Below are 17,140 nucleotides of genomic sequence, written 5' to 3' on the forward strand. Positions count from 1 at the left end.
TCTCATACATTTCAAACCAGGCTCTAGCTATGAATGTCCCAGTCCAGTGTCTATATCCCAGCTGTCTGAATAAGTCTGGCTATGTTCCGGGGTGGAGCGTGTTACCCATTGACCGGGAGTCAACTGAGCAACAATAGGGCATTATTTACCCATTATTTACCGCAGCCAAAGGAGTGGCGGCACTCAGCGAGAAAAGTTCTCTCACAGCTCAGCACTCCTCTACGCCCGCATACTGCACACACTCTAAGGCGGATTTACTTTAATTACAGAGTGTGTAAAAACCAGGCGACTATTGACAAAGCATACTTCGCTCCGGCGGCCAAAAACGCTCAGCAGTAATCGCAGCCACATCCGCTGAAGAGAGAAGCCAGATTGATTTAATGAGAAGAGTGGATTGACAAAAGCGCAAAGTCTAGGGAGGTGCCAATACAAATTAAGATGTCGCAAGACAAAAATGGAAGATAACTAATGAGATGTAATATGCAACCGTCATGATCCAAAGAGATTTAAAGGGGAAATTAAACTTTTCTCATCATTTACTCAGCCGTAAGGTTTTTCCAAATAGAATTTGAAATAACTGAAGCCAAGGATGTCCTTAAACATGCAAGGGACCCCCTTCCCAAATTATAACACCTTATACCATACACCATAACTTTTTATGTATAAAATCCTTTTTATAACGTGTGAGAAAAGTTATTAAAATATCATCTGGAAAGTATTTACTTCATAAAAAGCTGGCTTGTTTTCTACAAGCTATTAAAGACAAATGTTTGGTGTAAAAACTATTCTGCTGCGATACACATTTTCACACATTTTAATTTGAAAGTTCAGACATGAACAGACCAATGAACCTATATGAGATGGATTTGTCTGCAGACAGGTGTTCAAATTTCTTTTCACTGCACTGCAAAGAAAACTGGCTAACCAATAAGATTCATGATTTTGGTCACATGGTCACTGTTATATAAAACTACAACTTGATAGCACTCATGGACAATATTTTGCTGAGCGACAGACTGAATTTTCATGCCGAACATTTGTGTTGGTGTGAACAGGCCTTTAGAGTAGCCTACAGCTTACTATAAAGACCTGGAAATAAATACAATTTTCAATCCATTTTTATGTGTTTTATGCTCAAATAGTAAATATAGTGCCAAAGTAGCTTTATAGACAATACTGCCCTGATTAGAAGGTACAACAAAAAGTGATTTTTCCACAAAATAATTACAGTGTAATAATAATTATATATATATTAATAATACTAAAATGGGTTAATGTATACACATTTTTAGGGCCAGATTTACTATCAGCTTGTGCCAGCACAACCCCTCATTTTGTGTTAAAAATCTAATGTCAGGAAGACACGCAGTGGGAAATTAGCACTAAAAAGGTGTGTGGACACAGTTATTTTTGCATCTCACCTTGAATATGCATTTGTAGGAGCTTCCATTTCGATGGGTACATTTCTGGGAGGAGAGTATTTAAATGAATCACACTACGTGATTTACTAAGATTTGCGCTTGTCAATTTACTGGCATTATTTAACGCCCAAAAAAACCATGTCTTAATGCAGACGGTAATTTGCACTTCTCTTGGTACAGTAGATTGCGCTGGTCATTATGGAAATTAGATATTGCATCTGTGTTCTTTAATGTGCGCATTTTCAGTAAATCTCCCGCAGAATTTTCCTCATCATCGGTGCTTTTATGAAATTGCGCTATAATGCTAATTTGCCCTGTTCAGTAAATCTGGCCCATAGTGTTCAACTTTTTTAACTGATGTCTAAAGTTAACTCATTAATTTTGACAGTAATAGATGTATTTTGTTAGAAGATGTACTGGCTTTTGACAGCAGTAGACACGCATTGGCTTCTGGTTGTGTTTGTGTTGTGCTGCATGATGTCTAGGCTGGCTGTGTTATTGGGGAGGTGAACTGGTCTCTGGAGATCTACGCTGCAGCTGCTCAGGAATGTGAGCTGTTCTGCTTATCTCCAGCTCTTCTGAGGAAGGCTTATGTTCTGCTATAAGCCATCGCTCCTAGTCCGCTCAGTAAACAAATACGCCCTTCCTCTGTATGGATTCACTTTATATATTTTGGATTGGCCCTCTAAGACCATCAAACAATTCAAATGGGCCCCACATTTACAGAGTGGAAACAGAAAAACAGAGCGATGCAGGCTCGGGCCAGGTGAGACCTCCGGGAGGCATCGTAAACTATTAAAGATCATCCTTAAAATTGATGTTTCTGGGTAACTACGCACAGCACGGTCGCTCGCTCTGCTGCCAGGAATCTCGTTAAAACATCTTGTACAGAAAAAGTGGGGTAACAGGAAGCCTACCAGCACCCATCTTATTTTCAGCCGTGAGGAATTTAAGACACATCCAAGCAACATCAAGCTCCCTGAGGAATGTTGAATGCTGCCCAGCTTTTGGGCAGCGGCGGGGGTATCTTTCTTGGGTCACGAACTGAAATGTTTTTATGCGGGGCGGGTGTGTGAAACCTGAAAAATTTCGTAATTTCTGCTCTTTGTGTACACGAAATAACAAGCCCACTAATGGAATGTTTCAGCAAATATAATGATGTTCTGTGTGGTTTTATGTGCTGAAGCTCACAGGATGGGGCCCACTGTCATTTGGGACGGTTCTCTGTGTAAAGGACACCCCCTCCCTCTCTTGCACAGTCTCACAAAGAGACATCATTACTCCTTCTGCAGATGTCTTTGGCAAAAGCCCAGCGAGCTTCCCTGTTATGGCTGAGATGGCTTTCAACAGATGAAATATGACTGGAGCTTCATATTTAACAAACATAGATCTTGTCCTCTGACAAAAACTCTCACATAGGTGCTACAAAACACAGAGGCAGAAAAACTGGAATGTCTCCATTCATCAGGTCCTGACTATCATAGGGCAAAATAAAAATGATCAATTGAACATTTACTTCATGTCCTTATGGTAAAAACAATAACAACAGACAATAAGATGGTCATACACATGTGCAAGATATTTTTGAATCCGATTAAGAAAGTAGTCAGATTTAATCATTTACATGCTGAATTGTTCCTGTTGATTGTATTATTTCAGATCTACAATAACTCCTTTCAATCCAATCGAAATTTGGATCACCTAAAGGCTTTCAAGTCTAATTGGGCCATCAATCCAATTAAAAATGTATTATTTGGGTGTATGTAAACAGCTATTGTGAGTTATAAAGTCACATTTGCAAGATGCAAATCGCAATTATGAAAATTAAAGTCATATTGTGCGATATAAAGCACGAAGTTAAAAACTGGGAGGCAAAGTCACTACTATTACAAGAAATACCGTCTTAATCATGAGACAATTACCTTTTTATTTTTTATGGAAATTATCTTCCATACATTTCATTTCCAAATCAAAAGAAAAAAAGTCATCACAGTTAAGGATAATCATGAGCAACATTAAACTGCTTTTTATGCAGATTATATTCTTTAAAATAATTTAAAATGGTGTGTGTAGTCTGTTGTAATCTGTTTTACTGTAGTGAAAATAATGTCACAATGCAAAAAGTTTTAATGGCTCCATTTTCTTTACGCAAAATATATTTTTTCTGTTGATTTAGAGGTGAAATATGACCAATAATATAAAACACAGTCTTTGTGAGAATCACCCTGTTATGGATGCACAGCCTCTGCCAATAGTAGTAACATTGTAAATTCTCAATTTTCATTGTCACTTTCAAATCAAATCATTGAATTTAATTTGGAATGAATTACACTTTCCTATAAATCATAAAAAATATTTTAAAAGTTTTACAATGATTATTCAACTTACTGTCTCACTTTACTTGATACTGCATACAAGTGACCCACCCTTTTGGATGGATGTGAAGACTATGGTGAGTTTGTCAGGAAGGAATTTATGATGGCTCTGACTCAACTGTGGTGAAGCTGCATTGCACAGACAGATCTCTTCTCGGGTCTGGGCTGTGGCTGAGATCTAGTGGGGTTTCTTGGGGGGGGGGGGGGCATCAGCATTCAACAAAGCAGCAATACTTGCTTCCTGTCCATGAACTCTCCACAGCCTTCAAGCAAAGCACGGTTTGTGTCCAATCACAATATGACCAGAGCCGTATTCCCGCTAACAGCGAGTCTTGTGATTTTGGCAGCCTTCTGACAATGGATCCAGTCCATTTTCTTTGTTTTTTTGTGTTAATGTGCTAGTCTTACACACATTAAAGCCAGTTTTCCTTTACATTTTCCTCATACTGTAAATACTGGTGGAGGGAAATTACATCTCAGCACAAATCACGTCACTCAACCATTAAACTCGAATCACAGAGATTTATCAAGATCCATGCAGCCAACCCAATACAATCCCTTAACATTTATCACGGTCAATGGTCATACGAATTTCTGACATTAATTTAGGGTTGCATACTGACAAAAAGTCTTATGCTTGTTTCTCATGGTCAATGCCAATGCTTTTCCCTAAAGAGATCCTCTAATTGACTACAACCGAGTACTGAAGGCCCTCCCTTGCACCGCTACAATTCTCCCAAGAGCTGGAGGAACGGAGCAGACACTGGTGGAAACTGAGCCAAGTTCCTCACAAAGTGATGCATTAACACTGCAAGTTAATGAAAAGGCTGATGTTCATGTTGAGATGATCCCAAGAGCATCAATGGAAGAAGAACATCTGACCATCTACACAAAGAGTTGCATGAGCAATATCACAAACTTACTAAAATATGTCTTTGCATCATAATGTTCCTTTGTTTTTCAATTTTCAAATCCAGAAACCTCATAGTGTTTTTCAAATTCTGAATTGATTCAATGCGATCTCTGATATTTGTACTGTTTGTGGGATCTAAAGAGAGTTTCTGATCTCATTAGCATGTACAACTTGCAGTCCTGGTAGAAAAGAGACTTTCTGTTAAGGAAAAAAAAAGAGCAGCATTTCCATAGGCGCACTTTTGTTTGGGGTAGAAACAAAGACTTGTAGGACAGGGTTAATTCTGGGCCTCTGGTCAATAGGGAACAGGAGTTACTCAGTCGGACAGGCTGAGCCCTGTAATGTCCTCCCACTCACTGACTTCTGAATGGACTCACAAACAAACAGGCCTTCACAGAGGAGAGAGAAGAAAAGAGGCTGAGGGAGGCTGGGGCATCAGCCCTTTGGCCCAAACGGCCAGTTCGACGCAATGACCCATATAGGGTCAAAAGACTCATGTCACAGACCGAAAGGAAAAACAGCTGGGTCAAACTCCACAGACGTCACACATGTTTAATTAAAGCAAAACATGCAAAATAATGGCTTTAAAATGGTAGAAGTATACTTAAAAAGCTTATTCGCCTAGATGTTGGATGTTACAAGATTCTTAGTCCCTCTCTTGAAATGTCCTGCATTTATAATTACTTTCCATCATTTGATGGACTAGGTTTTGAATTCTCAGTCATTCTCTAATTTTATCTAGTTAAAGTGCTGTGTTGTGGGTTTTTGTTTTTTCTTTTAATCTTCTTTTGCAATGGGAAGAAACAACAGACATTGCAGTCTGTTCATTTTATTCAGTATTTTATTGAATTATTTAACTGTACTACACTGGAACTTAGGGGTGTAACGATTCATCAATATGGATCGATACATCGATACGATGTCTGACGATACGATGCATCGATGCCACATGTAACATATCAGTATCTGTATTATAAATAGGCACTCTGTTATAACACAATAAATATATGCATAATGAATCTTTCACAATGTCTACAATTTGTGTGTTATAATGAGAGGATTCGTGAGCACGCAAATTTCAGCACTGCATTGCTCAACGCTGCAAACACGTGTTGTAGCCTAAATAGAAACTCTGCATACGCTTGCACCTGTTAATCGTTTATATTTTATATTAGTTCATGTTGCTTTTGAGCAATAGATGAATAACATTTTATTTGTTTTATGTATTTTATGTTTAGATATTTCTATTTTGCGGGAGTCCCGTGAATAATTTTTTCTCCCGCATCCCGCACACACACACAAGTGTCTACCCCCCTGCACCAGCACTCGCCCATCTTGTCCTGCACCGCACTCTGTTGCGTCGGGTCTCGCTGGAGAGCCGGTCTCTAATCCACTGGCACTTGACTCGACAGTGCGTGTGCTACATCCTTTTTACAATCTCTAGATTAGAAAATTCTGTCAGCAATGATGTAACGCGGCAGTAACGTATAGAGACCTCGGGATGTAACTATACTCTAATTACTATTTTGAAAATTATAACGCGTTAAATTACTCCGTTACTAAAAAGCAAACACGTGTTGTAGCCTAAATAGAAACTCTGCATACGCTTGCACCTGTTAATCGTTTATATTTTATATTAGTTCATGTTGCTTTTGAGCAATAGATGAATAACATTTTATTTGTTTTATGTATTTTATGTTTAGATATTTCTATTTTGCGGGAGTCCCGTGAATAATTTTTTCTCCCGCATCCCGCACACACACACAAGTGTCTACCCCCCTGCACCAGCACTCGCCCATCTTGTCCTGCACCGCACTCTGTTGCGTCGGGTCTCGCTGGAGAGCCGGTCTCTAATCCACTGGCACTTGACTCGACAGTGCGTGTGCTACATCCTTTTTACAATCTCTAGATTAGAAAATTCTGTCAGCAATGTAATGCAGCAGTAACGTATAGAGACCTTGGCTTGTAACTATACTCTAATTACTATTTTGAAAATTATAACACGTTAAATTACTCCGTTACAAAAAAAGTAATCAAATTACAGTAATGTGTTACTGCCCAACACTGCTCTACAGATATCACTATTGAACGTCAGTCATTAAAAACTTTAATTATTTGAAAGTTTTTGCAATTTTCAAGTCACAATTCAAGTTTGACAAAATCATTGTGATTTATGGGGTAGTATATCAAATTTGAATGCACAAAAAAATGCTGAACTGAGTAATATCTTAGATATCATAAACTGGCTTCATTATGATAATGCACTGGTTCTCCAGTCCTCGGGACCCACTGCTCTGCACACTTTGTTTGTCGCCCTTATTTAACGCACCTGATGCAGATCATCAGCATGTTAGGAGAGAGATCCATGAACATAACAGAGTGTGTCAGATAAAGAGACACATGCAAAATGTGCAGTGGGTCCCGAGGACTGGAGTGAGAACCACTGTGATAATGTATGCCAGTCCGAAATGTAGTTTTATCCAAAGAGGTAGTAAGTAAATAAAAGTAAATAAAAAGTAAGTAAAGGATGAATAAATTGTCTTTTTTTAATGACAGTAGCAAGAGCCGATGATGCCACTTGTGAAGAAGAAACAAAAATGCAGGGGGTTTTGGGGCGGAACTCTGTCCACAGATGAACTCATCACATCACAGATATCTGATTTATCAGATTACAGCCGTCTGTTCTTAGCCTTTGAAATTAGTATGACCACAGCAAAAGGTCAGGAGCTACTTCATCAAAATAAGAAGCATCAGTGAGATGCATCAGACACTTTATGGCCTCAATTTCTGTGAAAAATGTGATTTTATGAAGGTTTTTTTCTCTTTATAGACAAAAGAACGGGCACTAAGAAGTCAAATCATATCATACATAAAGGGAAATTTGTGCCATTTCCTCACATGTTTCCTCACTGTCTATCCTGTCCTCCATCCTGCTCCATTGACCTAGATCTTCAGGACTATCAAGCCTTAAAAAATTCATAAAGATCCAAACGTACTGTGACAGAGATGTGTATGTGAATCACATCGCTCCAGTGCGCAGTCAGAGCGATTAAAGTTTGAGAGACTCCTGTGCACAGCTTCTGAACTCATTAAAGGCCTGTGGCAACATACATGCTGAGATGAGATGCACATAAATAAGTCAAGCGTCCTCTGCTTTTCTGCACTCAGCAGGTTTAATTAAGGTCTCCCTGTGTCTAGCTTTAATAGCTAGGCCAAAGATTTCCATCTAACTGACACTGAAATATTACCATAATATCCCGTACCCCCTTGGCTATCAACTGGTAGAGATCATGGGTTTGATTCCCAGGTAACACACATATAAAACATATACCTTGAAGGAAGTGTATTATTAAAATAAACTTACTGAACATTTGAACAGATGTGTATTTATAAATTTAAATTAAAATAATTATTAAAGTAAACCATTTTCCTAAATAATCTCAATAAATACTATCACTATATATTGCAAAGGTTAGTCAGATTGTCTGAAAGTGCTGCCTATTGAAGCTCCACTTTAGTAGGCTATCTATGAACGATCACCACTGTGCCCTTGAGCAGTGCACTTATCCCAGGTAAATAATCGATTATTTGTTTTATGAGAACACACGTTGCCAACTACCCAAAAAGCCATGTGGCTCTTCCTGTGAAGAGTATCCAGATGGCACAGGTTGTCAGGAAATGTATTGTGACATGTTACACTCACCAGCTGAAACTCACTCCGTCGGCTGTAGGCTTCCTGGATGCCACTATCATTCCAGAGTGCCTGCAGGGCTGGGACGTACAGCTGAAAGGTGCAGGGTTCGACAGGCATGCCTGCTTTGTTTTCGAAGGACATAACAAACATGCCATGCTTCTCATTCTCAGAGTTCTGCCAGGGAACGCCAAGTTTGTCTCGGGCATCCACCAGTACCCGCATCCCCTTTGAGAAAAAAAAAAGACAAAGAGAAGGAGAGAGAGATTAATGCCATGTTTGTTTGTCTAGGGTGTATAACTACAGCAGGGTGTGTCTCTGGAGCTGAGCTTCTATAACAGGAAGATGAAGCAATTCTTCTGGAGACAAAATAAAGATAGTAGCAATGTTTTCATGAAACACCTACAACAGTTTAAACCTGCTAAATTTCTGTCTCTGTAAATCTCCCACGCTCAGTTTCAAACAGTTACCTGTTTATGTTAAAAGGGACAAATACTTGAAATAATGATGTACAAGAGTGTGAACCACAGCAATAAGAGGTTAGCCAAACATATAAGAGGCTTAAAATCAACATAAAGTCAGAATTTACCAGAATTATTTATTTGTTACATTGGCCTTATACCTTTTGTACATGTTTCAATGAGTGTGTAGGCCTGTGTTTAGGGCTGTTGCGATAACTGCAATATCACAATACTGCGTTATTGACGAGCAAACCGCAGAGGAATGCAAGAACCGCAGCAACCGCAATTTTTGTGTTTTCTTTTTTCATAGGGTTATGCCCTTCTCGTTTTACACTCCGTGCATGTGTACTGAATATTAAATAAGTTAGTAATGATAACATAATGTGTACCATGCTGATTTGTCCATAGATTTCCACTTAACAAGCCTAAACAGACAACAAATGAGAGAGAGATCAACTGAGCATGTGCGATTACTTGTGAGTCATATATATTTGTGAAAATAGGTAGTCATGTCCAAGGAAAGTCTTAGCATCAACGCATTGGTCAGCTGAGCCTTTTAATGTGGCGCTCAAAGTTATAATGATTTCAACAGCGTTTTTCATTTTGTCTCTCTTTGAATGAATCAGCGTTTTTGAATGTGTAGTAGTTGAATGAACGGTTTAAAGACTCACTCAAAAACAGTCCCTTTCCACCACCTTGTGGCGCAACACTGTAACTGTAACTGCACAGACTGACAGCCCGTCTAGAACGCGCGCAGGTGGAAATTTCAATAGAAAGTCTCTTGTCCAGTCGGATTCGAGGATCAGAACGAACTGTTATACATATAGTCTAACAATAGCCTAACAATCTTATTGTCAGGTTTATGTTCTGTTATGTGGATCGTTATTTTGTGATTCTCTTCTGTTTACTTCACTTCCTGTTTCAATGCTATTTGGTTTCGGTTTCATTGGTTTCTGAATATGACCTCATTATATGTAACACATACACACAGATTTATATATAGATATATATATATATACAGTATATATATGGCGATAATACCGGATACCGCTCGCTATTGAGCCACTCAAAATTACCGCAAGGGAAATTCCTTCATCACGACAGCCCTACCTGTGTTTACACCAAGAGATATATTCAGTGCAAAAACCATTGCGATAAACATTTTAATTTGAATGAATGGCTGCTAATGCATCTAAGCGCCACCTACTGTCAGAGAATGAATTTGCATTTTCATTCAGCCGTTTCTTACGAATTGGTCTGAACAGACAAAACAAATGCAAAAATTTGACCATATTTTTTAAGTTGATGTAAACAGGTCTTTATTCTAAACAAAAATGTCAGAGAGAAAGTAGAACATTTTGTAAAACTACTACTCTTTTGGTGCAAAAAACTTGCCTAGCATTATAATTATACCTCTGGGTAAAAATTACTTACAAAAAAAGAAAAAAATCTAAAGATTAAGAAAAGTGTAAGATTTAAACTTTAAATTTATACCACTGTTTAAATCATGCTTGTACTGCATTTAGAAGGAAGATCTGATCCCAGAGCTGAAACACTCTAAAGCCAAAAATGAAAACATCTCCAGAAAGCTCTGTTGAGAACAGCAATCGCACTGAAACTAAACTTCCACGATGAGCCTCCTTGCTTCCAAGCATAACATTGAATACACAGAACCATGACCTGAGCCTCTGACTGTTACCAGGAGGGCTGGGCTCTGTGGAAGAGCAGAAATATCATGAGACGTTTTGTAAATGCAACATAAGGCCATTGACTTTTCTCGATAATAACTGCAGTACTATCAGCCGAGGAAAATCCTCCTTTGCAGCACACTTCCTTTTGTTGCAGTGGAATAACATCCTGATATTCAGGGTCTCAGAAGGGGGTCCTGGTCCTCTTCTTCTGCTCTTCAGTATGAATCATCGACACTAGCACTCAAAAATGCCCAGAGTAAATGTATGCTAGAGTAATTAGAGCAGCCAGCATGCTTTTGTCTCTGAAGAAGATAAAGGGTCCCTCAGGCACAGGTGCTTTGTGGGATTTGACCCATTGACCCGAGTCCGTTTAATGCCATTCCAGCACATCAGGTCAATAGGTTGAGTGTAAAGGCAATGAAAACTCCTAATCTGTCCGCATGTGTGAGGGATTTGTACATCAGCACGAGGCGGTTACATTGCAAAACCAATAAAACAGCAGGGCAGCGACAGGAAATGAATGTGGTACAGTCCTGTTAGCCTGGCTGTCTCCATCAAATCCTGAGATTCCCCCACCTCCCAAATCTCAAGATTCCCAAATGTAAACAGTTGTTCGTGCTTAAGGCCTCCCTGCTGCTTCTTCTTAATGCGCTTAATAGTGTGCCTTAGTCCAGGGTTGTCAGGGTACTTTTCTAGGGGCCAAACTCAGTCACACTTCTGCCTTTATTTGTCTCCGAGAGGCAACCCCCCAAACCCACCCATCCATCTCTGACCTTTCACCCACTTCTGGCCAACACTATCAGGGAAGCGTAGACGTATCCTCCTGCCCTCCTTGGCTGGATCCATTGACACCGTCAGGGCGAGAGAAAAGAGAGAGCGGCTAGGCAGCTTTATCACAGTGGAGAGGTCAGTTGCAGGGCTTCCAATCTCTTCCTGAGTCATGGCAAAGTCCCAAAAATAGCTCTGAAAGCCACCAAAACCTCACCTCGCCGTGAGCAAGGCTCCTATCGTTTCTGAAATACCTCCTGAAAAACAAGCCTTAAGTGTTTGTTTTAAATGGCATCTTCCAAAGAGACTTGTTTTGTAAGTCTTTGGCAAAAACCACAGTTTTCCATATCATTTTTAAGTCTACAACAGACAATTCTTGATCTTTCCCTTGTTGTTTGTTGAAAAAGGGGGGATTTCCTTAATGTTCAGTCAACAAAGAGCAAGAATGATATTATTCGGGGATCTTGGTTTCTGCTGAGAGACGCAGCTGACAGCGAATCTAATCCGTCGGCCCTCATCTGACATGCATTAGACAGGCCCTGCGTGTCAAGCGCAATAATCACTCCAGTGGTGGTAATGGCAGTGCTGTGATTTCGCAGCGTAAGCAGATGTGGGGAGTGGACCAGGCAGCCGCTCACGGCTTCCCCACCGCTGAGCAACCACAGCTAAATCAGCAACAACTCCTTAGTCATAAACAAGCCGCCTGTGAAGGAGCCTCCCAAGACTCCGGTCACAGAGGAACTCTCAGATTTATCTCACAGGAAGATGGGCTTGATATATGCTTGCTCCCTGTGTCACCCTTCAGCTACTTCCTGTATACTATCCTCCCCCGCAAGGATCTTTTGAGCAGGATGCATGCATTTAAACCTTTCGGTGTGGTACAACTTTTTGTTAACTTGCACCATACACGCTTTCCTTGGGATGATGGAGCAAAAACACATTCTGGGCAGTTACTGAATACCGCAACTATTTTCTCAAGGATGTAGTAAACAGAGGAAATGCACAACTGAAAATGGTGTCCCGTTGCACAAGAGATCAAGAGCTTTGCAATAGGAAAACTGACTCTTGAAGGGTCAGAGTGATGAGTGAGGGGTACGAGGGGCCAAACGGAGGTGAGATCTTATCGTGTCCCGACAAGCAGTGTCAGTATCAGGTCAGTCGTTAGATCACTCTCCTATCAAAGATAGAACCGTTAAAGAGTTAACAGAAATTACTAGATCGATAGCTACTGATCTAGGAAGTAATAAATTCCCAGACATAGGCTAAATTACTCAGCCTACTCAATGTGGGTTTACAACAACAAGGCAGGAAAGACTGATTGTGTGGTGTATCAAATCATTTATTTGCACATTGAAGACTGTACACACAACACCTTTAGCCTTTTTAATGCATCCTTTTAGTATATCAAATGACATTGGGTGGGACTTGATTTTATCCATCTGGTTTTGATTGGATCATCAAACCATCAAACAAGTGATATAGAATTGAATTCAATTTAGATTTTATCTAACAAGGTTGTCTTTAAAAACAAACATTGGTTGTAAAAACATTTTACACCCTTTCAAGACAGACCACCTCTGGGCAAATGGTGCTGCAACATTCAAAAAAGGCATTACTGGAAGGATCTGGAAGAAGTTGAGAGGACTAACTCCTGGACCTTTGCCACTGTAAAGTGGCTTAAATGAAGATAACGTTATCTTTAAAACAGCCAATAATTTGATCAGCACGTAGGCTGAGATTCGCTCATGCGACAGTTAACCTCTGGGATTGTTTGTTCTAGTTTTTTCCACCCTGAGGAAAAGTCTGGACTGGGGTTGCTCCAAATTTGTATCAGTGAAACAAATATCACCAACACTGTCATAATCCTAGAGCCTTCAGAGGGATGGGCTGAACAGCAGGGTGATGACAAACAGTAAGAGGGGAGATAATGGCATGACTGAATCGCCATTGTTTGCAGCATTTGCTGTCTGTGCACTGAGGAGAGGCATTTCCTCTGGTTCTGTGGACTGTGCGATACTGCAAGCCCGCAGAGACCACCATTGTAGAGCTATTCCAATCTGACCTGGTCTTCAATGCCAACAAACAAGGTCTCCAATCCAGTTCTCAAGCCACTTCACACATCTTTAGACTGTGAAATTAAGTATTATAACATGCTTTCCTTTTACTGGCCACTGTCCTACTGTCTGAACTGAATTACATGAATTGCAAACAATTTTACAAAACTATTAACACCAGTGTGGAACTTATACTTCCTAAAAAAATGTAAATAAAAGAAAGCTAGGGAACCTACATTAAAAGTTCACAAAACTTTTAAATTAAAAAAGTATCATACTTCTGACTCAACATTAAAAAACAAAGCTTTGTAGCTTTTAGTTGAAATTTGTCATCTATATGCTAGTAAAAATGCAGCAAAGCAGTTAAATGTCATCAAAATACGCATTCTGGCAAAATGGACAAAAAAAGTACCACATGGGCGTATAAAAGCTTTAGTTCAATAAAAGCACTGTAAAAACTGAAACTCTGCAGTTAACTCTGAATGGTTATTTCTAACTGACCTGATCCTGACCTGACTTGTTGTTGTAACCTAATGTAAGTTGATTAGCCATGTTAAATAATATTTTGACGAATAAAAGCAGTTAATTTAGATGTCATTGTACCACATGAAACACAGTTTTGTTAATAAAAAGTGTAAAGCTTTAACAACACAGCATATGAATGACTTTTAGACTTTTAAAACCTTGACAGACAATCAGAATCCACCTCGAATTTAAAGAGCTAATATAATTATAGTAGTTTCTAGTGTACTATAAATTATCGTTTTGTTATTTGGCCTTTATTTATGTTACTTTTTGCTTCCTAAACCCCCCAAAAAGTTTCTCAAATCTAATAAAGGTGTTTCATAACCTTGAGATGTTTTTAACAACTACAGTTAATAAAAGCAAGTGTGGTGGCTTGTGACAAGAAGCCATGGTAACCATACAGAAACAAAACTTTAGGCACATTCTTCACGGCCATTTGCTCTTTTCACTTGACTGGCAGGGCAGCGAGTGGGCCATGTAATCAGCGCCAACACATACATTTAGGGCATTCAGTGCAGTTAGTCACAAAACTGACTTCAATTCTCGTATACACATAGATGCTCCAAAACACAGGTCTCAGCATTTGCCTCTGGAGCTAATGAAAGAGAGCAGAGCTACATTATAATGTTTTCCTCAGCTCACTATGGTCACTTTATGGTGAAGGGGTCTTATTGAAAATAAACTGAGATGACATCATCAACACAAAGAAAGCTCAGTTCTGCTGCTTTGCTCCCCGGGTGGGTTAGAAGAAGATCTGATCGCAATCGGTCCCAGTGGAAACAAAGTGAATCTTTTAGCTCTGCCTCAGTCTTGTCCCTGTACGACATGGGCTCCTGGAATCACTCTTGTCCTGAAAACTATGGACAAAAGCTTACACATTTCTCTGGCTGTGGGAAGGACGCATGATGTGATGTCTGGCAGTTTGGCTAAATGTTTGGTGGTGGACACGAACCATGGAGATGGAACATGTGGACCTCTGCTCTGACATCCTGAGAAACATAACCTTTTCCATATAAAGCTAAACTCTTCCACTGAGCCAAACCTCTGATCTGGCAGCACTGCTTTTGACCAAACTGTGGGTAAGATAACAAGACCAAGGAATATTTATCATTTTAGTTTCCCACTGAATAAATGAACATCATAGTTTGCCAGAATACAGACATATTTATGTCCAATAGAGAAGAAAAGCATTTATTATATATGGAACAATGACAAAAATCTAGTTTAAAACACATGCACCAGGTTCCTGGAACTGTAATCTTTGTATTCAAGTTGGTCTGCAAAACTTTTTTTAAAAAACATTTGGTAACACTTATGGAACACACATTCACTATTAATGAAGAGTTTCCCTCAATAAACTTCTAATTTGCTGCTTATTAATAGCAAGTAAAGAAGCTGTTGTATTTGGTCTAGAATTTGGTCATGCATTATTATGTGCTTTATAAGTATTAATAAACAGCAAAAAATTACAAAATGTAATATGCATGTGTTAACAAGCAACTAGTTAATAGTGAATAGTGTTCCCTAATCTAAAGTGTTACCAAAAGTTTAAATTTAATGACTGAGAAAAATGTCAATACATAAATCATTCAGTACCTTCAGTGTACTGAATGATTATTGACAAAAATGCATTTATTTATGTTTTTTATTCGTGTAGAGCATGTTAATTGTATTTCTTGTGACAAAAGTGCATGTGGCAGCAGGAAACAGGCACGTTTGCAATGAAACTTGGTCTTGTAACCTTTGAATAACTTAATTTAACTCAACATATTTTTAAGAAGTTTTTTATATAATACAACAGCATATTAAGATTCATTTAATGATAATGTAGTTGGGTTTCATTTTTTTTTTTCAAGGTAAAAAGTTTTATTTATTTTGAATTTATTATTATTATTGTTTTTCACACACATCATAAACAAGTATTTCATATTTTATCTGTCTTGTCAAACAAGGTCAAATTGTCTGATATTTTAGAAGATTATTTGCTTTGATACACAGTTATATAATTTTCAATTTTATGTCTTTTTCTGCCTGTTGTATTAATTGTTTATATATTTTAATAAATTAAATAAGACATAATCAGCATTATATCACTGATCCATATAATTACATCTCATCTAACATGAAATCAGAGTACCATAAAGATGACAAGTGGCAAGACGATGCACAATACACTGATTTTTGAACAAAGCTCTCTTATAAATAAACGCCACAGAAAAGCTCTGACTCAGCCAGCTAGTGCTTGTTAAGCACATAGACGTATTGAACAACATGAAAAGAATGTTAGATCTTCTCTATCCCTATTGTAACATAGATGCAGGCTGTAATTAGTCTTCTGCCATCAGCAGCTAATAAGATCACATCAGATGCCATCAGTAAACTTCCCAAGCAAAATGTAAAACCAAATAAGAGATAAAGAGAGGAAGACACAAGTGCAGAAAATACGCAGATAGGGGAAAAATCAGGACATATTGAGACATCCAAAGACACGTGAGCTCAGAAAGCACATGAGCTGATCACAATGATAAGTCAGACACAATCTCTCCGTTCATAACAGAGCCAGGGATGAACCTAGACCAAACAAAGTGACTCAATGTACTGCTAATTGTAAGGACAGCTAAGCTTAGTCTTGTGGTAATTACGAGAGAACATCTGCCAGCCTGCAAATGTTAAGATGCTGATTTGTGATTACTGGGTTATAAAAAAAGTTGCTTCTACCAGAAAGGCCAAACATTGTTCCTCATGTTCCTCTGTAACTCCAACAGCCCCAGGCCCGATATCTCATCTTACACACACATTCTGGAATGCATTTTCACTCCTTTCCTGTTAACTCCGAGCTGTCAGTCAAGCCACTGTTATTAAACACAGACGCCTTAAATATACATGCTTACAGGGAAATGACCCAAGAATAATCCCTTGGGATTCTGATTTGCGGTAGAGCAGATGCCTAAAGCAACCATCACATGACTAACGGCAAAATGAATTAGTCAGATAGAGAAAAAATGAACATTTTCACATGGATTGGGTATCCAAAACCTTTGTATAACCAACTAACCTGGATATTTGCCCTCATCTAATACGTAGCTAAAGAAAGGGTTGATAGTAGCTCATGTGAGTGACTATATATCTATCTATCAGACTATCATCTGACTATCAGACTATCTATCAGACTATCTACCTATCATCTGTCTATCTATCAGACTATCTATCTATCTATCAGACTATCATCTGACTATCAGAC

General features: G+C 38.9%; 1 protein-coding gene across 2 annotated transcripts in view; it reads right to left on the reverse strand.

Annotated features, from left to right (window-relative positions):
• gna12a (guanine nucleotide binding protein (G protein) alpha 12a) overlaps window positions 1-17,140 on the reverse strand; it is a 33,312-nt gene that overhangs the window by 13,878 nt on the left and 2,294 nt on the right. For both annotated transcript variants that reach the window (XR_001608858.1, XM_016267339.1), the window contains exon 2: window positions 8,413-8,628. Coding sequence is in view for 1 of the 2 variants with exons in the window: in XM_016267339.1 (XP_016122825.1) it covers window positions 8,413-8,628 (216 nt within the window). In the remaining variant the exon portion in view is untranslated. The remainder of the gene's footprint in view (window positions 1-8,412; window positions 8,629-17,140) is intronic.

The sequence above is a fragment of the Sinocyclocheilus grahami genome, unplaced genomic scaffold, assembly GCF_001515645.1.
Source record: "Sinocyclocheilus grahami isolate Dianchi unplaced genomic scaffold, SAMN03320097.WGS_v1.1 scaffold37.1, whole genome shotgun sequence".
NCBI lineage: Eukaryota > Metazoa > Chordata > Actinopteri > Cypriniformes > Cyprinidae > Sinocyclocheilus > Sinocyclocheilus grahami.